The 24,071-nt window shown below is 52.9% G+C and overlaps 1 protein-coding gene across 10 annotated transcripts in view; it reads left to right on the top strand.

The window, feature by feature from the left end:
• Cbfa2t3 (CBFA2/RUNX1 partner transcriptional co-repressor 3) overlaps window positions 1-24,071 on the top strand; it is a 74,489-nt gene that overhangs the window by 33,279 nt on the left and 17,139 nt on the right. For 8 of the 10 annotated variants that reach the window (XM_031341691.1, XM_031341692.1, XM_031341687.1 and 5 more), the window contains exons 2-5: window positions 16,077-16,223; window positions 18,783-18,860; window positions 23,033-23,274; window positions 23,485-23,574. In XM_031341691.1, the coding sequence (XP_031197551.1) occupies window positions 16,077-16,223; window positions 18,783-18,860; window positions 23,033-23,274; window positions 23,485-23,574 (557 nt within the window). The remainder of the gene's footprint in view (window positions 1-16,076; window positions 16,224-18,782; window positions 18,861-23,032; window positions 23,275-23,484; window positions 23,575-24,071) is intronic. The other 2 variants (XM_031341689.1, XM_031341690.1) reach the window with 1 other exon arrangement.

Below are 24,071 nucleotides of genomic sequence, written 5' to 3'. Positions count from 1 at the left end.
GCAGGCTTGTAAAACACATTTAAATTTTTTTTTCCTCCCCCTGCCTAAAAAGAAGAATTGAAAGCACTGGATCTCCCCTGTGTAGCCCAGGCCTCACAGTAAAGAGTGGGAGCCCCGCCGTGGGGAGGGCGGGTGGCTCCGGCCTGCCAGGAGGAAACATCTGTTTGCTGGTTGCTTCCAGCAAAGGCTGTTTCCTTAAATTCTGAGAAAGGATGTGTTGTTCCTAGGTTGTGGGAGCCTGCTTGAGGTGACAGCTGCCCAGGCCACTGTGGCCATCAGGAGGCCTGGCAAAGCAAGACCCAGACCCAGACAGATCTGGCCACCCTTCTGGACAGGGAAGCAGGGTTTTCCCTTCCGTGCCTGCACTGTTAGTGCGGTGCTGTGCCTGGGTCTGTGGAAAGGGCTTCTGTCCTTCTCGTGTGGTGACTGAGATTCAGAGTGAAATAAAAATTTAAATTCAGTTCTCCCTCCATAGCTACCTGTCAAATGCTTGGTACCAGCAAGGGCTCTGGGGCACTGGATGTGCAAGGACTTAGCAAAGCTGGGGACTCGGTGACATGTGCTGGGGAGAGCACAGAAAGCTTAGCACATGACAAAACCTGCACTCCAGAAGTCACCTGAGTACAGTGACAGAAATTAAGTACTTACTGTATGCCTCGCCTGCTTTTCACGTGGCAACACGCATGTTAATTACTCTAATTCTATATCGTGTTCCCATGGTAACTCCTGAGAGGTGAGACGATCCCTTTGCAGGGCTGGGTTGGGATCTGAACTCCAGGTCCATACTGGAAACCACCTTGGCTTTGCTGGGTAGAGAAGTGTGTGATAGAGAAGCAGGCTCGGAGACACTTGGTTTGGGGGATTTGTTTGGTTGGGTTTGAGACAGTTGTCACTTTGTAGTCCTGGTTGCCTGGGAACATACTCTGTAGACCAGGCTGGCCTCAGACTCATGAAGGTCCCCACCTGCCTCTGCCTCCCAGTGCTGGGATTAAAGGGTGCACCACACTCTGCTTTGGTTTTCTCTCTTTCAAGAGTAAACACGACTGAAATAGCACTTAGCTAGAAATACCAGAAACATGCCAGAGGGAACAGGGACTGTTAGCTGGGCAGAGCCTGGTAGAAGGGGCAGGCATGCTGTTCTTGTGTCCAAACACCCTGGAGTCACCTGCCCAGGTCACTCACCCCTTCTCACCTGCAGATATATGACAGCTTCAGAGGTGGTGTCCCAGGTGACACATCGACTCAAGGCCAAACAGGCAGCAAACCCTCAGACTGCTCTTTTCACGAATGTCAAGAGCAGAGGGGACCTGAGGCTACTAGTGTGGTTTTGTGGAGAATCTGGACTTTTGGAGACCTTCAGATGGGATTTTGCAGACCTCTGGGGACACTTAGGGCAGCACAGAGAATAGAATGTTCTGGAATCCATCAAGCATGAAGGCTTTGATTGGAGAAAGTGCCCCAGAGCTCTACCATGGGGATGGCAGAGGGTCCTCCCCTGGTCAGCTTAACTCTGGCCTTCATAGACTACAGCTTACCTGGAGAGCCAGCCACAGCATTTATTTGTTGTTTGTTTGTTTGGGTGGGGATCATGAATAGGGAAGTCAGAGGACAGCTTGTGGGAGTCAAGTCTCTCCTCCTCCTGGCTTTGGAATTGGAACTCAAATCATAAGGCATGGGGCAAGTGTTTTTATCCTCTGGGCCATCCCAACAACCCCACAGCCATAAATTTTTAGGTCATCCAGAGGACAGCATGCTGGACAAACAGCCTGTGGGGGTTCTGGGCTGGTAGCTGAGTGGACTTAGAAGAAGGTCAGATTTTCAGAATGCACGGCTGGGGATTGCCCAGGACTATATAAGCCCGGACCTTGGCAGTAGTGTCCTGACAAGCCCCAACAAAAGGCCTAGGCCCACACAGCCTCCCTGAGGTCTTCTGGCAGCCGGTTGTCTCCTCTGCAAGAGCAGGAGGATCATGGGTTCCCTTTGATGTGGGCTCAAACCCAGGTCCTAGGCCTGGACCTTGCTGGGCCTTCTCAGGGCAGCCCTCTGTCTTAGATATGGAAGAACAGAATGGGTTTGTTCTCACATGGGCAAGATAGGAGAGAGAACGCTGCAGGCCTGACCCTTCCAGACTCTGAGGAGTTGCTGGACTTCCCACACCGGGCATCAGGTTGGCACCACATGAGGCTGACTCTACACTGGCCACAGCAGCCCACAGGACACCCAGTGCACCAGAGGAAATGAGGCAGGGAAGCCCTAGAAGTGAGATGCCCTGCCCACCCTCTTCTGCCCACCCTACCCTCCTGTGGCATTTGGTGTTTGTCCCATGGCCAGATGGATCATGTCCTCGGGTGGACTCTAAAATTCTAAAGTCCTCTGTGGACTTTAACCTCCTGACTTCTGAGTGTCACCTGTCTGTCACGATACTGCTGGGATGAGCGAGAGAACCCTCCAGCACTTTGGGAAGAACATTCTCCACGTGACTTTCATATACAGCCACTAGTCCCTGTCAGTCTTTAGCATTCATGTGAGCAATATTGTTATTTAACTTTGCAGCACACCTCTGTGGGTTCGAGGGATGTGCTGCAGTTCACATGTCTTTAAACAATGTAAACTCCGGCAATTGGTGGGACCCGGGGCTCCTTGCTCGGCTGGTACAGGGCAGATCTGCCGCTGTCTTTATTTCTAGACCCTTTTCTGGTCTCTTCTCAGGGTGTGGGTACTGTCCTGCTTTGGGTTGTCACAGGGACAGATGTCACTTGTTGACAGCAGGCTTATTCACAGAAACTGAGCCAGCCAGGCTCACATCTCAGTAATGGCGAGGGAGTTCCTCGGGTTTGTCAGTTCCTCATTTTGTCTTGTTTTCCTTTAAAGAATCTGCACTGGTGTTCTTGGGTTTTGTCTTATTTTGCTGCTTTGTGATTCTGGTGATTGAACTCAGCGTCTTAAGCATGCCGGTACTCTACAACCTATCTACTGATAGGCTACAACTGTGGCTACTTGTTTATTTGGGACAAGCGTTTGCTATGTAGTCCTGACTGGCCTAAAACTTGCTATGTCGACTAGGCAGGCTGTGAACTCACAAAGATCTGCCTGCCTCTGCCTCCTGAGTGCTGGGACTAGAGGCATGTACCACCATACCTGGCCTGTTTCTTGACTTTTTAAAGTATTTATTTGTGTGCGTGCGTGCGTGGGGGCGGGGGGGACTGAGGGGACACATGTTAGTGCCATATGTGGGCAGGTGCCTGCTGAAGCCAGAAGGATGTTAGCTCCTCTGGAGCTGGAGTTATATGTAGCTATGAACCACTCAATATGGATGCTGGAAACTCTACAAGAACAGCAAGTCCTCCTAACCGCTGAGCAGTCTCTAGATGTTTTGAGACAGGGTCTCACTAAGTTACCCCTGCTAGCCTTGAACTTGCAATACTCTGGCCCCAGTGTCCCAAGTGATGGCTTGAAAGCCTGCACCACCAGACCCAGGTTTGAGCTGGAGTTATGGGCTGTTCTGAGCCACTTGACATGATGCTGGGAATCGACCTCTGGGCTGTAAATGGAGTACATTCCCTTAAGCCATCTTCTCTCTGAGCTGTCTCTCAGCCCAACTTGCAATGATCTGTTCTCCATTGTCACTGTCCCCCTACTGCTCCAGCCCGAACAGGGCTGGCTCCTCCACTACCTAGAGGTGACCCAGGCTTGACACTGCTGATGACTGGTGTGAACTGTAACAATAAGGACACAATTTAATATGGAGGCCAGCGGGGAGGTGGAGGAGGTACCCTCCTCCCCTGTGCTTTTCAAAGCAGCTTCTCCCTCCTTGCAGAAACACCATGTGTAGACATAAGGTCACCTTGTGACTAGCCAGGGTGTTGTGAAGTCAGGAGGCTACACCCATCCCCAGCACATCTTTCTGAAGTCCACGTGAAGCAGTGTTGTGCCTTCTCTGTGGCTCGCATGACCTTCACTAGAGAAGAAGGACATGTAAACACCAGCCTCTACAACCAGTGCAAGCCACATGTACATGTATACACAGATACATGTATGTACATGCATGTCTACACAGATGCATGCACACATATTCTTACACAGAGGCATGCACACATATGTATACACAGATGCATGTACACACTCTGTGTGGTGTGGGTTCAGGTGTATGTGCCACAGTGTGCATGTGGAGGTCAGAGAACAATCTGGGGTGTCAGCGGTCCTCACCTTCCACTTTGCTTGAGACAGGGTCGCTTGTCTGACAGGACATATCAGGCCAGATGGCCACAGCTTCTGAGATTAGCTTGCTGCCACCCCCATCTTGCTATGGGAAAACCAAGATGGGAGACATGTGTCATGGCTTCTGGATCTGAACTCAGTACTTTGCTCAATGAGCCATCTCCCCCGCCCCATGTTTTTCCTTACTGAAGGCTTTTTGCATGTCCCTCTGCTGGAAGGCTCCGTGCTGGTCTCTTTCAGAGACATAATGAGGCACCCTCCTAAGTGCCCCCAGTCACGACCTAGCCAGGGACAGTCAGTGCCAATGAAGCAGGTGGGAAGTGCCCAGGTAGCCACAACCCAACCTCATTATCAGTGCCATTTGTCCTTAATAAGCTGTGCCAGGCTGCAAGGTGACTTCTTGGTGACATGGCAGGAGGGTACAGATCCACCCATACCCCTTGCGTGCCAGGACCCATGCTGAGTTAAGGGGGCCCTTCTTCCCTGTGCTTCCCCCCAGCCTGGCAGCCTCCCCTGGCAGTGGGCGGCCCAGATGGCGAGGCCCCCTCCCCCACGGCTCTCTGGGAGTTGTTGGCTGTGCAGCCCCAGCAGCTGGGAGAGGAATGTGTTTCCTTTGCGAGCCAGCCGCAGGGTGAGCAGGCCTGGACATCTGGATCCCATTTGCAGCCCCATGGACAGCATGGAAGGCTTTAACCCCAGTGTTCCCCATCCTCCCCTGCCTTTTAACTCTGTTTGGCCCAGGGTGCTGTGAGGACGGAGCATGCCAGGGTTCTGAATCCTTTCACAGGTGGGTGTGGCCTCAGCATCATCTTCTGGAGATTCGGAGCTGAGATTCCCCATCTGGAAGCGTCACAGCACCCTCCTGTCCTGTCCTGCAGGAGTGCCACCTCGTTTGCTTGGGCTCACTTTTCCCCACGTTCTTGTCTGCCCTTAAGATATACATTGTCACCCGTATGAATTGTCACTCAGGGGCCATTTCTCCATATCAGTGAATGGCATTTGTGACATGCTTATAAGAAGAGTCCTTGAGATATAGCCAAACACATGGTCTGAAGACAACTCTGTGTGCACACATGATCAACAGACATTGCCTGATGGATCCCTGGACCCCTGGGCCTCTCCTGTCCGGGGAAAGTACCTTCCTGACATTGAACACCATACTAGGCTGTCTGCAAAACTTCATACGCAGGCACCCGCAGGGTATGTTCTTTGGAGTCTGGCTTCTTCACCCAACTGTGTGTTTCTGAGATGGAGCCACGTCATGCTTAGTTGAATGTCCCTTTTACATTGTGGTGTAGATTTGGCTCTGTGGATATCACGGTTCTTGATGGTCAGCTTTTCTGGTTACCCTTTAGGCCTCTCTGATCAAGTGGCTAATCTCATTCTCTGCTCATGAGTTACAAAGCGGTTGTGCCTTGGGTGCGCCATTACGATCAACGGATGCTAACCCATGGGTTTCCAATGCAAATAGACCCAGATGTCCCAGTCAGTTGTTGGTGTGTAACAAACCACCCCAGACTAAGTGCTCTGGAGCTACCACTGATCTCCAGTAGGGGCGTCACAGATGAGCTCCATGGGCAGCTCCTCTGTCCTCAGCCGGTGAGGTGGGAATTTTCTCCTGGAGAAAATGAGCCACCGCATCTGTCAGGCTTCCTTGCAGAGTGTGCATGAGGGTTACGGATAGAAGCATAGCTGTACCGAGGCAGCTGGCAGTGGAATGTCTGTACCCAGAATGGATGAGGGCTGCCCCCAGCCACATAGATCAAAGTTCCTCTCCGTCGTCTCCCCCAGCCCATATACCCTAGCACCCATCCTAGCTCCTGAGGTCCCTTTAGGGCAGAACGGCTTACACATGGCTAGGAGAGGTGACTAGAATATCAGATGAGGGGCCATGACCCACTCACCCCATCCTCTGTGGGAATGCCAACAGTCCATAGGCTCGGTCATGATGGATGCTTGTGAGCACGCACAGCTGATTTGATGAAGATGGTGGGTCTTTTGCTCAGAAGTAGTGCGACAGCTGGCTTTGCCCTCAGCTCTACGGTTGGCCTGGCAGGAACTGCGGATCTGCTGAGTGCTAGGCATTCTGGTGGTAACTCTGTAACTGGTCCAGCTGGACCGGTGTGTGTGTGTATGTGTGTGAGTGTGTGAGTGTGTGTGTGAGTGTGTGAGTATGTGTGTATGAGTGTGTGTGAGTGTGTGTGAGAGAGTGTGTGTGAGTGTGTGTGAGTGTGAGTGTCTGTGAGTGTGAGTGTCTGTGAGTGTGAGTGTGAGTGTATGTGAGAGAGAGAGAGAGAGATGCCCCCCCCCCCAGTAGCCTGAGCCCGTTTAAGCATAGTTCCACAAGAGAGCAGGTGGGACTGGCAGCAGGTGACACCAAGCTGTACTGTCTTACATCTCTTCCACTGAATTCTGTTGGCCACAGCAGGTCTGGGGCTGACCCTGTTCAGAGGACCACTAGTGGCCTCACCTTGCCAGAATGAGCTGGTGTAAAGGCCACAGAGGAATGCTGTGGTGTAATGTGGAGTGACCCGAGCAGATAATATGACAGTTCTGTGCCTCAGTTTGCCCATATGTAAATGGAGTTCTGACACCCCACAGCTTTATCATGTAAAATGGGGGAGTCATCCCAAAGCTGAGGAGAGCACAGTTGCTCTCTGCAGAGAGGAACCTGTCCAACATGTCGAGCATGCTGAGGACAGCCTTCTCTCTCTGTGGCCCCCCCCACTGCTCCCATGCACCCACGTGTAGAACCATGCGTTCTGCCCACACAGGATAGGTACTTGTTCTAGATGCTTCTCTATTTCTCTTCCTTCAGTCCCAGTGGTGACTGTGCCCAAGGTCTTGCACATGCTTGGGACGTACTCTTCCACTGCCCTTGCTCCTGCCCAAAGATTTATTTATTATTATATGTAAGTACACTGTAGCTGTCTTCAGACACACCAGAAGAGGGCATCAGATCCCATGACAGATGGTTGTGAGCCACCCTGTGGTTGCTGGGGTTTGAACTCAGGACCTTCGGAAGAGCAGTCAGTGTTCTTAACCACTGAGCCATCTGTCCAGCCCCCTACGTTTTGCTTTTGAGACAAGGTCTTGCTAAGTTGGCCAGGCTGGTCTAAAACTTGCAATCCTCCTGCTTCAGAGTGTAAAGCATCAAGGTTACAGATGGACACACGAAGCTGCTTAGCTTCTCAGCACGTGAGTTAGGTAGGGCACATGCCCTGCTGACTCTCATGAAATATGGTGGGTTCATTCTTCTCATTTTGTAGGCAAGAAACTTGAAGCTCGGTGTAGGAAACGGCCAGTCATGTTCCCGCCGTAAGCTGGAACCCAAGCTGCTCCTTCCTGCCTGCCTCTTATCCTCCAGGGCTTTAAAGCTGGGGAAGAGCCAGCCTCACATCACAGGGAACATAGCAGACTCGGCGTCTGTGAAACTCTCTTGTATTTGCTGCCTCAACTAGTCTCACCCCAAAATGCTCTCATTTTGCTGGTGGGTACCAAAGTTCAGAGTTATTTGAGGTAACCCCTTAGTTTTCACAGCTAGAGTAGGAACCAGGTCTCCAGCCTTCCAGCCTTCCAACCCTCCACCCTTACCCTGGTGACCTTTTGACCTTCACTGTTACCATGGACCAGGGATTGTGGGGTTCTTGGGTTCTTCTTGAGATGACTCAGTGCCAAATTGCAGGAAGAGCAGTGGTGACAATGGCGGCAGTGGCAGGCAGAATTAAAACCAGAGAGTGGCACTGAGTCAGACCTCCGAGAGCAAGGCAGGGCCAAGAAGAACCAACCCTGCTTGACTCGAGGTCCTGTCACCACTGAGGCAGAAGGGCTGCCTGGCCAATGGAGCACAGAGCAGGAAACACTAATCCCTGTATTTTTGTATTATTACTTATTCATGGCGGTGAAGGCTGATGGAGACCAGATGTGGGAAGCCACTGAAGCAGACACCTGGGACTCATTAGGGCTGCATCCCACCCACTCCCAAGTTCCCTGCCTAAGGGATCAAAGCTGAGTGCTTCTGATCCTAGCCTTGAACAGGACAGGATGGAGCTCGGCCCCCATGTCAGACCCGTCTCCTAGACATGGAGTCTCCCAGAGGAAGCCCTCAGCTCTTTTCTGTGCCTAGGGCCTGGGAGCCCAGGTCTAATTCAGCCCTTTGCTGGAGACCAGTACCCAAATTCCTTCTGTGTATCCCACAGGAAAGCTCCAGAAGAGAGCTAGCTGTGTCCTCTGGAAGTTTGTCCTGGGTTGACAAGATGACAATCTTACATGAGCCCTCTAAGGATTCCAGGTGTTGTAGCTAGGCCTCAGTATCCAGGACAGGAGCCTGGGGGATGGGAAGGACAGGCCAAGGCCTGTTACATCAGTGGCCCCGAAGGACCTGTACCCCAGTGGCTGTGCTGCCTATCAGCCACACCCTTTCATTTTCAAAAGGGCTCATCTGAGTGTTAGGCAGTTAGAAACCCCTCAGGACCGGGATTGCTGGGACACGTCCATGATGCGTAACCCATGGCTCTGAGCATTCAAAGAAGGCAACTCTGTCAGTATGGAGCTGCAGTTCTCTAGTGTCCTCCTTTTGTCCCCAGTCTGTGCCCAGAGGTGGTTGTGGGGCTCCCAACATGTCCCTGTCCCAACATATCCCCCCCCCCGCCAATCACATCGTCCTGATGGTCTTGAGGCATCTTTGCTGGGTTGCTTCGCTCCATGTCACTTTCCCACATATCTGGGCTCACTGTTCACTACTTTGCTTGTGAGTGTAAAGAATGAGAGGTGCTTGAGCTTGCTGTGTAGCTTGTGAGGACATCCGGTTATCTGTGGTTAGATGAGGCTGTTGGTCTTCAAGAGTTGAAAGGCATTTAATCTCTTACTACATTTGTTTATGTGGCATATGTGTGTGGGGACATACTCCAGGGTACATGTGTGAAGGTCAGAGGATCGTATGGAGTTGATTCACTAACTTCCGCCATATGGGTTCTGAGGTTCAGTTGATCTCAGGTTGTCCAGTTTGGTGGCAAGCACCTTTATTCACTGAGTCATTTTGCCAGCCCTGCAAAGCCATTTTAAATGGGGCTCTCTAAATGGATGGATGAGTGAATGGATGGATGACAGGCAGGTAGGGGGATGGATTGTGTATGAGTGATGCACTCATGGATTAATGGATGGGCACTGGGTAGGTATAGGAGAGGTGGATGGAAAGTAGATGGATGGATGATAGATGGATGGATGGATGGATGGGGTAGATGATAGACCAATGGTGGATGGATGTATAATGGGTGGATGATGGATGGATGGATGGATAGGTGAGGAGATGGATAATGGATGGATGGATGAATGGATGAATGGATGGGTAGGTGGGTAGATTAATGGATGGATGGATGGATGGATGGATAGGTAGCTGGATCATGGATGAGTGAGTGGATTGGTGATAGGTGGATGGATGGGTGGATGATAGATGGATGGAGAGATGGATGGATGGAGAGATGGATGGATGGATGAATGATGGGTGGGTGGATTGATAGATGAATGGATGATGGATGGATTATGGCTGGATAATGGATAGGTATCTGGCTAGATGAATGATGGGTGTGTGGGTGGAAATGGATGTAAATTCTGTCAGAGACACTCTAGTAGCCTATGCGGGGGCTAAAATGCTGAAATATTCCAAACAGCCTTACAATCTGTCTCTGACAGCATTGGGACTCCCTGCTTCTCAGTTTTCCCATCTTTCCCATGGGAATGCTGTTTCCCAACTTCCAGGAGCCCCTGGGAAGCAGATTCATTAAAGCAAAACAAAAAACTGCAGTCACGACAAAGATACAAAGGGAGAGGGCATAGAGAGAGGAGGTGTAGAGGAGGTAGCATTTCCACAGAAGGACACTAGCCAGTGCAAAGACTCTGGGGCTGGAACATCTGAGGCAGGAGAGTGAGACTGGACCGTCAGCCTTAAGTGGCAGGCTTGGGAATGTGTCCTAGGAGGTTAGCTGACCCTGCTGAGTCTGAGGAAATCCAATCATGTGGGTTTACCTTGGCCTTGGTGGCATAGCATTGGACCACTGCCCAGGCAAACGTAGAGGCTGGAATCCAGAGATATGGGCTCTGTGCTCCTTACACACTGTGTGGCATTGAAGTGACCTCAAGTGACCTTAAGTATCGGGATAGTCTACCAAGTTATGAGGACACGGTAGGTTGATCTCAGCCTCTCGGGGTCTCCTCTGCCTATCTCACATTTCCTACAGAATGATACAGTATCTCTCATCTCTGTCTCTGACATTCATATTCTCTCTCTCCCTCTCTCCTTCTCTCTCTCTCTCCTTCCCTCCCTCTCTCCTCTCCCCTCCTTCTCTGTGTGTTGAAGAGATGCGGGGAAGGAGGGTTGAATGTGCATGTTGTAGAAACCAAAATACAACCTTGGGTGTCATACTTCAGGTACTTTCCACCCACTTCTCACGTTTGAGACCGGGTCTCTCATTGACTTGAAACTTGCTGAGCAGACTGACCAGGCAGCAAGTCCCAGGAACCCTGTCTCCCACTCCCTACCCAGTGCTGGAATTACAAGAGCTATGCCCAGTTCCCTACATGGGTGCTGAGGATGAGACTCAGGTTCTGGGTTTGATCTCCAACACCAACTCACCCAAAGCCCTAGAATACTGTCTCATGACCGAAAGAGAAAATAGCCCTTGCTAACACGCAGTCCCTTTCCTCTGATGGCATGCCATATACTTTTGATTTTTCACTGGGGTCCCCAAATTACAGATGTAGAAACAGACTGCCCACCTAGGTCACAGTGTGTGACCTATCCTCTTCAAGCGCACATTGGTCTTTCCCTTTGATTGATGACTTTGTGCTATGGGACACTGGGTCCCCATCCCCCAGTATAGGAGAGGTTGGTTGCACTTACAGAGGAGATGCCTAGGCCTGGGAACCTTGATACCACCATGTGCCTTCAAGCCCCTGCCTACCCATGGCCAGCCCAGAGAGAGTCTGGCCCTTTCAGCAGCCCTGCCCAGTCTCCACATGTGAGTGTCTAAGACTCTATAGAGAAGAAACCTCCCATCTGACCTCCTGGAGCGGAGGCACAGCCTCCTCCATTGCTGTGCCTCAGTTTCTTTATCTGCCAACCTAGTGGGTTTATAGTGGTGACAGCAGGAGGGGAGAGACACAGAGCACTGAGGTCAGGGCCAGACTCTCAGCCCTGACTTTGTGCTCACACCTGCCTCTGACACCCGTTGATGTACACAGTGACCTAGGTCACGGCAGGGGTCAGTCAAGCCAGGCTCTGACTTTGCTAGGAACACAAAGCTCTGAAGAGACCCAGCCAGAAAGATGGTCAGCTCCATGCTGGATGTAGGCCAGTTCCCAGCTGGGAGGGCGGGCTGGGAACCAACGCCGATGGGGACAGTGATGGATGGAGTGGCCTGTTCCGGCACATTCCGTGTTCTTTCCCACAGGCCACGCCTGGCTTTAGAGAACTGCTTCCTCTGTGGATGCTCAGCATGGACAACACAGGAGCTCCCCTGGGCCCACAAGCAGCTATGGGGCCTGGGAATTTTCTGGAGGGTGGGAACAGGGAAGTAGCAGAGACTGAGATGAGCTGGGGAGGAGTCAGGCCCTTCTCACCCTCTTTCTTCCCAGAGATCGTCCTAGGCTTTGCCAGCTTGAGGCACCATAGCATAGTGTATAGGTGCCACTCACTGCCTGCCAGTTCCCTAATCATTCACATCCCTCAGGGGATCCCCAAATCCCTTCTACCGGGTCCTAGATGCAGTTTACAGGATCCAGGATAGAGAGACCATAAAGTCCCCTTTCTGAGGAGGATTGGAAGGAGGATACCATGGAAGTCTGGATGTGCTTTAGAGACCTTGGAAGCTGGCTGGAGTCACCGGGCTCTAGGGTCCCTGAGAATGGCAAGGCCAATCTACCCAAATGCAGTTATATTGCTGGCTTCTCAGCTGGGCTTCACTGGCCCACTCTGTTCCTTGGTTTCCCCTCCCCCTCGTAAGGTGGAGGACTGTAGGGATGAGAGCTGTTGGGAATATTAAATGAGGCCCTCATAAAGCAGACATTCCTCACCACAGAGAAGAGAGCTCTCTGTTAGGCTGTGTGATGCCATGGAATCCTAACCTTATTCCCTTGGGATGAAAGAGCTGGACATGGGGCTCCTCCCACAGCGTCCCCCACTCGCCACCTCACAAAAAGTTCTGTCCTAAGTTGAGCAGCGAGTACTAACAAGCTGGTGACAGATGTTCCCCAGAAACCTCTCTACGTTGAGTGACCATACAACCCACGTGCTTTCTGCTGGTGTGAAGGTTGGCCTAGAGATGAGGGCATGGATATGGCTCCCTTCTCCGGGCTTCTTCCACATGGTTCTCACTGTGGCCACACCATGTCAGTTGCCTGTACTAAAAAATTCACAGCAATGGCTTGGCTAAGAGCTGGTGTCCCACCCATGAGCCGTGAGCCATGGAGAGACCCCGAAGGGGCCCTGACAGCATCCCCTGGAGCACACGGTCAACAGGCCTGCCCCCAGGACTGCTGCAATGTTCAATCACACCTGCTCACCTTACAAGAAAACTCGAACTAAACAGGCAAAAGAGCCTCTGCCCAGCTACCTGGAAACACAACTCAGAACCTGGGGACACAGGCCTAGGCAGGTGGGGACAGAAAGGACAGTGTGGCTTGGGACTGATGGATGAGACCCAGCTCTGTACTGCACAGCTGAGTGGCTTTGGAGAAATCATTTCCTGGGCCTCAGTTTCCCCTTTGTGAGCTAGAGCTGTGACAGTACCTCTAGGAGAGTGTGGAAGCTGGAGATTCCAGCCGAAGCAAGGCAGAGGCCAAGGGTTTGACCTTGGTGGGACAAAAGGAAAAGACACAGCTCCAAGCTGCCCAGATTTCACGGTGGGCTGGACCTCTCCAAGACTGCTCTGAGTGCACCCACCCTCCCACTAGCATTTGCAGGCTTGCTGGGAAGCAAGGACTGCCTCTCGGTGGGTTCCCAGATCATCCATTGGGGAGCATCATACCTAGCCGGCTCCTGCTCAGGTTCTTATGTGCCTAGAGGGCTCTGGGGGAGGCAGAGCAGGAAGACACAAGTCTACGGGCCTCACACCTGCCTTGGACTTTCTGAGCCTGTGGAACCCATGATGCCTTCCCAGCCACTAGTGTGAAGAGGAACATCTGGAGACCCACTCAGTGGGTAGCTTCTGTAGCTTCTATAGCTCGCACAAAACCCTGGGCTCGAACCCCAGCACCCATACATAGGGTGTGGCGGCACACACTTGTCATCCCAACATTCAGAAACAGAAGAAGTATCAGAAGTTCAAGGCCATCTTTGGCTACACAGCAAATCTCTAAATAAATAAAATAGCTGTGGTACAGGTCCTATGAGTGACATCCTCCACCTCTTTTAATACACACACACACACACACACACACACACACACACACACACACACCCTCAGGGAAGAGGATGGTTTACAGACTTTAGAGGTAAGGGCCCAGGAGACAGCCTCTCTCAGCAGCCAGTCCCACCCACCCGATCTACACCAGCTGACCTTTGAGCACTGGCCTCCAGGCTCCCTCTACCCTTTCCCTGAGGGTCCCGGCAAGGGACTCCAGAGAAATACTTCTTCATGGGGCTGTCACAGCGATCCCTACCCTGAGTCACCTTTTGGTGGCCGAAATCCTTGCAGATGGTTTGACCAGGGAGCAAGGTGACTGCAGTGTGGTGACAGTCCAGAGGAACTGCCAGGAGGGGATAAACTGGAGAAGGAAACAAGATTCCCAGGGCATCCTGGGAGGTGGACACCCTTAGGCTGATGGGGGGAAGGTAAAGAAAGTGTAAAGGCAGAGATGGGAAGCAACCCACATCTGGGAGCCCGCTGACCGGTTCAAAACAGGAGACCAAGTGCCTCTAAGTCCCCGCACTCTCTGGCTTTCCATCCAGTGTCCATGTGTGCTGTGTGATTTGGAATAGATCGTGACACTGTGGTGTACCTGGTCCTCTCTTTCAAATGAGCTTTGAGTGGAATCAGGTACACAGGACTTTCACGAGGACAAATGAGATCCATGAAGTACTGGGAACAGAGTCTGCATGCAATGAATATTTGAGGCTCTGAGGCAGAGAGATGACCCCTGGCCTCCATGATTCATGTCCTATGAACAAGAAGGCAAATTAAGTCTCTAAAGGTCACTAGGTACCTAGCGACCCTACTGGCACCTTTGACATCATGGGCATGCAAGTGGTGGCCATTGCATCTGGTGCCTGACCCATGTCACCAGAAGACCTATCAGTATGATACTGAACAAGTATGCAGAGAGGTAACAGCTAGTGCCCAGTGCTGGTCCAGCTGCCCATGGTGGCTTTACTCAGTTGGGTGTACTTGGTGTGGTACTTGAAGCTCAGGTGAAACCACTTCCCCTCTGTGAAAGGCTTCAGAGACACAGAGTGACCCCAGTGTCCTGGGCCTGTGACCAGAGCCAGCCTGGTACTTGAGACATTTGGCCCTGGCAATACCCTCCCGGGCAACCCCATCTGCCCGAGGGCCCAAGGGCAGACTGGACAGGTGAAGGGCTGGTGAGGACGGAGCGCTCCATGCTGAAGCAGCCAGTCCCAGTTGCCTTCTTTGGTTGTTGTCACCGGAGACTGGCCATCAGCCCTACATCCAGGCATGGTGTTGATAGCTCCCCACAGCTGCAGCCACACATGTGCCCAGCCATCAGCCTTTGGACAGTTGAGGGAGGGGAGGGGCTGAGCGCCGGCAGGAGGGGGGCCAAAGCCGCAGCTGGGGGACAGCAGGTGCCGCAGCCTGGGTGGCTGCATGTGCCATCTGCTCCCATCCTGCCCCTCCTCCTGGGCCCAGCAAGTTGGGGGCTTCTTGCCTCTTCTATCACCGACCTAGACACAAGCCATCACAGACCACAGGGCTTGTCTAAAGTGTCTCTGAGCTTCTCTCCCCTCTGCAGACCAGGGAGTGGGGTGGGTTGAGGGCTTCACTGTTTCTGGCCTGCCACCTGGTAGATGTCACTTACTGATCACCAGCCACAGAGGCTGGGTGACCTAGACTTACATGTGTCTGCCAATAGTGGGATCCAGAAATGGGATGCAGGATGGGAAAGGCTGAGGGTTGGTACCCATAGTTGCAATGAGGATGACCAAGAGACTCTGTGACTCTGTCTCTGCAACCCCTCGCCCCTGGAAGACCTTGTGGGTATGCACGTGGGGGGCAAGCAGTAATTGTGACAGAGAGGTCTGCCTTCTGCTCATAGCAGGCAGGATCTCTTGCTGGCTCTGGATAGCTGGGCCATGTGACAGAAAAACCAGCTCACACAAGTCCTTTCACCCACCCTGCCTGACCACACCTTATGGTAAAAGGGAAGCCCCAGGACTCACCATCCTCTGCAAAGAATGCTCTAAGCAAGGCCCACCCTTTGGACTTAGGTTGAGCCTGTCCATGTCCTTGCTTCATGGTCCTGCTCCGAAGCCCTTGGATATCCAGGGTCCACCTGATCCTCTGTTCACCCTGACCATCCTCCCTATCTTAGCTTCTTGCTACTCAGCTGCCCCTAAGCTGAGCACCTAGATGAGAGTTGGGTCCCTCGAACACAGCTGGTAATGGATGTCCTGAGGGAAACCTGCGTTGTGAGCTCCCGCACAGGCGCTCGCCCAGATGAGCCCACCTTTGGCCTGGCTCTTTGCTTCACCTGTGCTTAGATGTGAGCCACCTGAGAGAACACTTGGGGCTCCCACAGGAGTCCACCTGGCCAGTAGAAGTTCAGGCCCCTGCCCAGGTGCTGGCCAGCCTGCTCTGCCCTCAGCTACTTAATCTGTTTCTCTCTCTCTTTCTCTCTTTCCTCAGCTAATAGGAAGGAGAAGGCTGCAGCAATGCCAGACTCCCCAGCTGAAGTGAAGACGCAGCCCCGGTCCACACCACCCAGCATGCCACCCCCACCTCCCACCTCATCCCAGGGAGCCACACGACCACCCTCCTTCACACCTCACACACGTGAGTCCTCCCCACACACCCCGCCCATACCTAGAATAGATGGAGTCATTTGAAAATCTGTGCTCTTATTTAACATAACGTGAACCTGTGGCCCGTTCGCAGCCTAGTCTTAGGCTCAGATCCCAGCCCCTCCTCCTTGCTGTCCAACTTTGGGTAAGCTAGCTACTTCAGCACTCTGGCCTGGCTTCTTCATTTGTAGAGTGGGGGCCTGCTATGGCTCCTGTCTTACAGCCATTGTGAGAATGAAGTAAGTCACCAGACATTAGCACCAGCTTCAAAGCACGGATGTCTGAAGGCTCTGGGGACTTAGGTTCAGCTCAGCAGCCCAGAGCAGAGGCCACTGTGGGGATTCCAGGGAGCCTAGAGTGTCCTTTCTCTTCCACAGCCAACTCTTTCCTTTGAAAGACTAACTTTGACTGAGCAGTTGGGAAACACCCAGGGTTGGACCTTTAAAGGGAACAATGTCCACCCCACCACCCTGAGACAGAGGCTTAAGAGTATATCCTAAGTGTTATGGTCGGGAGAAGAGGTCATACGCCACCCCCACTGCAACTTTCGAAGACACATACCGAGGGACTCTTCCTCAGATCTCACACTGAAGCAAGATTCCTCTCTGTGGGAGGGGTAGCTCAGCCTGGTGTCAGATGCTTCCTCTGGCCTCTGCCAGAGTCTGGACATGGAGCCCTGACTCTGCCCTTCAGGGTTAAAGCTCTTTCTCAATAAAGCCTTGCTGTCTAGAGAAAGGCTGAGATAAGAAGGAGCAGCTCAACCCCAGGCTAGCCATGTCCCCGTTTGATGGCTGCCAGGCTCCTGCTTTGGGGGTTATACCATCTGCTTCTGGGGACAGGCATGTGGAACCAGGGCCATCCGAGAACATGCCCAGCACATAGCAGGTTGTCTCGAGTGAAGACCCATATGCACCTTGCAGTCTCCTGGGAGGTATTAACTCCCACTTCCTACAGTTAGCCCAGGGTCCAACGATGGGTGAACCTGGAGTGAGGACTCCTAGCTCTGCCTCTTGTAGCTGGGACTTTGCCCTTAGCAGCCTGATGCTCTCAGAGGACAGATGGCCCTGCCAGGTCCTGGGTCTGTTTGCTGGCCATGCTCCTCCAGGCCAAAGATCCCTGTGCCTGTTCTCACAGGGTTCCTCCTTTGGTGATGGGGCTAGCATAGTTGCCTTCCCCTCCCTCCCTCCCTAAGCATCCTTCCCGCTGGGCTGAACTGCAGGTAGACTCTGGCTGCTGGGCAGCCTCAGAGCTCATCCAGTGGTGAAAGGGGACTCTGTGGGACAGTGCCGATGACACCAGCCAATGTGTTAACCTAGAAACAAGATTGTGCGTAGGGGCTGCTGTTTCCCCCTCCCACCCACTAGCCATGACAAACTTCCTGAAACAAGGGTCCTCCAGATGTTTGGAGGCCCCAAGCAGGAAAGAACAGAGCAGTCGACAGGCTGATCTTAGACTATGAGCTGTCACCTACTCTGAGAGTGTGCCTCCCCCAGGCTGCTTTTCCCCGTGGACCAACTCTTACCCCAAAAGCTAGCCTGGACACCAGATGTTCCTGATTAGGAGTGGGGCTAGGGTCAGCTGGGGCCTTCGAAGCTTTGCTTTCATGAGGCCTGTGAACAGATATGAGGGTGGTCAGAGCATGTGTGGATCATGGGGAGGGCTTGTATCCCTCCTGCCCCTCAGTCCCACCCTGGGGGTTCCCAGCCTTGTCTGGGAAGCACAAGGCTTTCGTTTTTTGTTTTTTGTTTTTTTTTTTTTTTTTTTTCTCTTAAGCGGACAATCCCAGTCTGGAGGGGGCTTCCGATCATTGGGGATAGTTGGTGCATAAGTCTGAGGCTCAGGCCTCCTGAGGTTACATCAGGTTCGTTCCTAATCCACGTGGTTAACCACACCCCGCACCCTGCACCTGGCTGGTGGCAACTCTGGTGAAGCCTCTGCAGTCGGCTGCAGATTCCTGCCCGTGCTCCAAGCCAAATGGAGAGACTGACCTTGAACCTACTTGAGGGCTGTGGTTTCCCTGGCCCAGTGACCACCCTGGGCACAAATTGGTCTGTGGCTGAGTGTGGAGACCTGGGACAATACCAGAAGCATTGACCCAGCCTCCACTCCTCTCAGGCAGGGAGTCTGTAGGTGGGTTGAGCTCCCTTTGCCCTGGCGACTTTCTGAGACAGGAGACTCACTACTCCTAGAGCTACTGCGTGTGTCCACTGACAGCTCCACCACACATAACAGACCTGAATCTCTGTCACTGAAAACAGCCTGGGCCCTGAATCTCCATCACTGAAAACACTCAGCCCTGGCCTTCGAGTCCCTCAAGGACAGTGCTGAGGGGGTAGCCGAGCACTCTCTGGAAAGACAACTTTTAAGAGTGAAGTGTCATGCTGACAGATACCCAGTGCAACCCGTTTTACAGAGGAGAAAACTGAGGCCCAGAGGAGTGGACCTGTCCTCCAGTGGCAACAGTATGGTCTCTAGGATTGCCACTAAACAGCAGAGGGGACGGCCGCTGCGGCGCCCTCCTGACAGCCTGTTCTTCTTATTTTGCTTACAGATGGCGAGGATGGACCTGCGACGTCTCTACCCCATGGCCGTTTCCACGGCTGCTTAAAGTGGTCCATGGTCTGTCTCTGTAAGTAAAATAACAAGAACCGTGGGCTTCGGGGGCTGGAGAGATGGCTCAGTGGTTGAGAGCACTGACCGCTCTTCCAGAGGTCCTGAGTTCAAATCCCAGCAACCACATGGTGGCTCACAACCATCTGTAATGAGATCTGATGCCCTCTTCTGGTGTGTCTGAAGACAGCTACAGTGTACTTACATATAATAAATAAATAAATAAATATTTTTTTAAAGAAGAAAAGAACTGTGGGCTTCAAGGAGGCCTCCTGGGTCCTTCTCAAGTCTTCTACACTCCTATTGTCGGATCTCCAGCCTCCTTAAAGACAAGAGGGGCCCAGGGGTTAGAGACTGAGACCCTCAGACATTGTGCTGGAACTGTGGGGCCTTTGCATGTGAACGCCTACTGAGCTTCATCCCCAACAGCCAGACAAGCTGGCAGGAGCAGACGCCAGGGCTGTGAGGAAACAGTGGGACACGCATCAATGACAAGTCACACTCCACTATTATAAGAGGCCCTGGCTCCTACTGTTGGCAGGGTAGCTAACGACGGGCAGGGATGGTTGCCCGTGCCTCAGTTTCCCCACCTGTACAGTGATGCTACCACAATATGGAGCGCTGAGGGTGATTCATGCACCATGCTGACAAAACCATGGCTGCCATGTCTGAGCCATACCACCTGTCCCATGGACATCGTTCACTAGTGGATGGTTCCACCAAAGCATGGGGTGACATTCAGCATGCTTGCCCGCCAGCAGAAGCAGCCTTGACTGGGCCAGTTAACTGCATATCCAGGCATATGCAACTGCCATATAACTTCTGGGCTCTAAGAATGAGGAAGAGGTTACATGTGTGGCCTGTGTTCTCGGTTGTCCCTCTTGCTGCCATCATTCCATGCCTTGCCTGGCCACACACTAGAGCCTGGCACACAGCCTGACAGGCCATCAACTGTTGACCGATTCCTGCTATGGTGCTAATGGTGTTTGTTCCCTGTGTCAGGAAGAAAGGGTGGAAGAACTGTTAACAGGGTCCGGGTATCCCAGGCTAACTCCCACCCAAGCATCAAGCCTGGGGGAGTTGTGGGGGTGCTAGCGTGTGCCCCCAAACATCAGCCGAGGACACGTGTGCAGTCTAACTTAGTAACACACCTGTTGTGGTAATGAAAACACTTGTGCTGGGGGCTATTTTTGGCGTCTCTTTAGCTGCTGAGACTGCCCGGCAGCCGCGGGAGGGAAGACGGGCAGTGAGGCGAACGGGCCACGGGGGACCCAGGCGCTCAGAGCAAGGCTGGTAAGCGGGCCTCAGGGAGGACAGGACCAGGCTGGGTCTGGTGGGTGGCGTGGACTAGGTCATGTATTCATCAGAATGTCTTAGAAAATACTTGAAGGCCCAGGGTCCTGGTAATAGAACCCTTGATCTTAAGACACAAGACCACAGCTATTAGTGAGGTCTCCATGGCAACAAGCCATCTCCTGGCCTGGCTGAGGTGACCCAAGTGACTGTCATTAGGGTTGACTGGGGCGTGTGTGTCGGCTGTCAGAACTCACCAGTGAGAAGGAAGTCCACCCGGTGGGGTCCTCTGGACATGGTCTTAGAGAGACTAGGAGCCCAGAGCTGTTAGGATGCTGTGTGCCACTATCACTGACCACCCCAGAGGAAGAGGAGTGCTCCTACACGCAGTGCTTATGCCTGCCTGCTTCTACTAGCACACAGTCATTCTGGGACTGAGTGCGCTTCCTAGTCCCTGGAAAGGAGCTTTGGAGATCATTTTGGGGGAGACAAATGAGAAGGCTTCAGCTTCCATGTATACCCCACCGCTCCCCTCCCCCCACACACACCAGGAAAGAGGAGCAACCACTTAGAACCATACGCAGAGGGTTGCCATGCCTGATGGTAGACTGTGAGCCTGCATGTCTCTCTCCACATGCTTCGAAACTTGTGTTCCTCAGAAGCAGCTGTCAAGGAGTACCTCACATAACCCCCAACATGTAGGGTCTGTCAGGGTGGTGACCTCACGAGAGCCAGCTTCCAGATAAGCTGGTGGCATGCACAGGCTCCATAAGCCACAGGTTGGGAAACAGGCTAGACCGCTATGCTCTGATCCTGGAGCCCACCTCAGAACTTCAGAATGGCCTGGGACCACTGGCAGAGAGAGAAACCAGTGCCAGGCCCAGGTCTGACCTACATGGTATGTCTGGACAGGTGCCACTCCCCAAGCCCTCCAGGGTTTATGATATGGGGGTGTCTAAGGACATGTGAGAACATAGCCCTTGTAGCAGGTGACTGTCAAGACTGGAGGTGGGGATGGAGTGAGGAGGAGGGGTGTTCTCTGAGGGGATTATACCAGCAGCCACGCCCACACCACACCAGAGCATCTCTTGCCTGGGCCTTGTCTTAACCCATGTAGAAGGTGGGGGTCCGCCCTAGGATCAGACAGTTGGGGGCTGCCACCTGTCTCTACCCATGAGCTGCTTTACCCCAGTCTGCTGTACAGATCGAGAACATGTTTGTGTTGGGCCACTAGCCCTGGCCCCAAGGTGGCTTATCTGGGCTAGAGCCTCAGACAGTATCTGGACAAGATGGAGCCAGTGACTGCACTAGTTAGCAAGAGAAGGCTATAAGGGGCCCACAGGAGAGACTGAAACCACAAGACTGACAGGGTTAGGTTAGGCTCCCGCATCCTGTACTGCGAGCAGAGGTATAACAGGATCCTGCAAGAGCCGTAGCAGCCACAGAGATCTGAGGGTCAGGTAGGAGGGACTCAGGTCAAGCCCTACCTCATCTTTCTGAGCCCAGCCCTTAGGCTACCACTTCCCAGTGCTTGAATCAAGATGTGCAGTCTGGAATGACTTGCTGAGGAACCCATTGCCTGTGGCCAGCAGTTAACCCAGGGGAACTCAGCTGGAGTCTCTGTGCTGGGCAAGCCGGAAGGGATCTTGAGTTTAAAAGGGGGCTCCCTTTCTCCCTTGTAGCCCCACACACAGGTGGCATGAGACAGCTGGAGCTTTGAGGATTGTGACCTTATAGGCACCCTAGAGCTACATCTCTCAACCCAGACAAGAGAATCTGGCTTCTGCATTCTTTGCCAAGGCAGGAGACAGTGGTGTATCCTTAAGGTCAGGGACATAGGACACAAACAAAGCCACAGTTGAGTGAGCCAGAGGTGTATGAACATGTCTATATGCCAAGATTTATAACCTACAATCTCTGACCTGTCTGCAGATCCTGTTCATCATAGCTGAGGCCCACTGCCACAATTTTTAACATTTGTCACTCAGGGCTGAGAGACAAGGACTCGGTGACTGCCCTTGGCCTTGGCCCTGGGACCCTGAGCTAATGGCAGGGCTATCCGGTCAGCCTGGGCTCAATGACTGGCAGCAACGATCCTGTAGCATGCTTCTCAGCTGTCTCTTTGGTCACTTGACCGTCCTCAGCATGAACTAGCTAGCCCCTGGACACAGCCTCCCATGTCACGATCCTCTGAAGAACCCAACCAGCTCCTCCTAGGGGTCTCAGTCTCTGACTGATGTGGAGTTTCATCAGCTCATGCATTGGATCTATTTGCTGGCAATGGTGTTGCTCAGGGTTAGAGAGACTCGGGGTCCTCAGGATTAGGGAGGCTCTGGGCTCTCCACTCAGAGTTGGGAGAGAGCTTGAGTAGACGGTGTTGCTTAAGGCTGTTGGAGCAGGAGCAGAGTTGCTAGCCTTTTCTTGGGGTGATGGGAGTGACTTCTCATTTCCCACACCACGGGTGAAGACGCCCTGTGCTTGCTCATAGTGGAAACCTGAGCCAGTCTGAGAGGATGGACTGGACATCTGCTGCATGTGGAGAATCTAGAATATCAGCTGGCGTGAAAGTCAGGCTCAGGGTAGCCCCCCAGGGACAGCATAAGCCAGCCCCGCAAATGTCTGTCTCTGCAGCCACTTCCAGTGTGTGAGCCCTACCACTCCCCTGGCCAGGGTACCTGAAGTAAGGGGGTCACCTCCCCAGTACCATTTGGATATCTGTGAAAGACTATAACACCCATGAGTACAGAATGGTTGCAGGGACAAAATAGCAGCTGTGTGGATATACAGGCCACCATCATCATCCCTGTCATATGGGTCACTGACATTGACAACAACTTTATAACCATCAAGTGCAGTTGTTATGCCTTGCCCTCACGCTCACTCACCGCTCTCCCACAGTAATGAACGGCAGCAGCCACTCACCCACGGCCATCCACGGAGCCCCGTCTACACCCAATGGCTTCAGCAATGGTCCAGCCACCTCATCCACCGCCTCACTGTCTACACAGCATCTGCCCCCAGCATGTGGGGCACGGCAGCTCAGCAAGCTCAAGCGGTTCCTCACCACCCTGCAACAGTTTGGCAGTGACATCTCACCCGAGATCGGGGAGCGAGTGCGCACACTGGTGCTGGGGCTGGTGGTGAGTGTATGAGCTATCAGGCACCCCTGTTCCCCATGACAGCCTCTGCCGCAGGCTCCGTCCATCATCCATCGAGATGGCTATAACCCTATCATGCTCTGCCCAGCCCTCAAGCCAGACCCAGAACCTCCTCCTCCCCGAGGTGTGGGTGGGACATCTGGGTCAGTAGCGCATGGGAACCTTTAGATGGGGTGGTCGGTCTCTCTACAGAACTCAACTCTGACAATCGAAGAGTTTCATTCCAAGCTCCAAGAAGCCACCAACTTTCCACTGCGGCCATTCGTCATCCCCTTTCTGAAGGTAAACAAAGGCAGCCCCCTTCCAGGCAACAGGGATGGTGTGTACAAAGGCCCTGGGAAAGGAGGGAAATCTACTGTCTGTATGGCTGGAATCCTCTGTGTGCAGAGGGCAGAGAACAGGTGATAGACAAGCAGGCATGTAGATCTGGACAGCACAGTGACAGAAGATGCTGTGCCAAATGCAGATCCCAGACTTGAGACTGGGCCTTCACAAATGATGGCGACGCTGTACAGGGTCCCTTTGGCAGAGTGACCAGAACTGCTGAGCAAGGCAGGTTCCTTACCCTAGCCCAAACCCTCGGGGTGAGGAGCCATGTTTGTCTATGGGGGTTGTGTGGTGTTTTGGTTGGCTGGGTTTTGTGGGCTCTTTGGTTTGGTTTGGTTTGGTTTGGTTTGGTTTGGTTTGGTTTGGCTTGGTTTGGTTTGGTTTGGTTTTGTCAACGCTGAAGGGTGAACATAGTCTCCTCCACGCTAGGCAAGTGTCCTACTGCTGAGCTG

This window comes from Mastomys coucha, unplaced genomic scaffold, assembly GCF_008632895.1.
Source record: "Mastomys coucha isolate ucsf_1 unplaced genomic scaffold, UCSF_Mcou_1 pScaffold22, whole genome shotgun sequence".
Taxonomy (NCBI): Eukaryota; Metazoa; Chordata; class Mammalia; order Rodentia; family Muridae; genus Mastomys; species Mastomys coucha.
The sequence above is the reverse complement of the archived record's forward strand: the minus strand, read 5'-3'. Positions and strand labels throughout refer to the sequence as shown.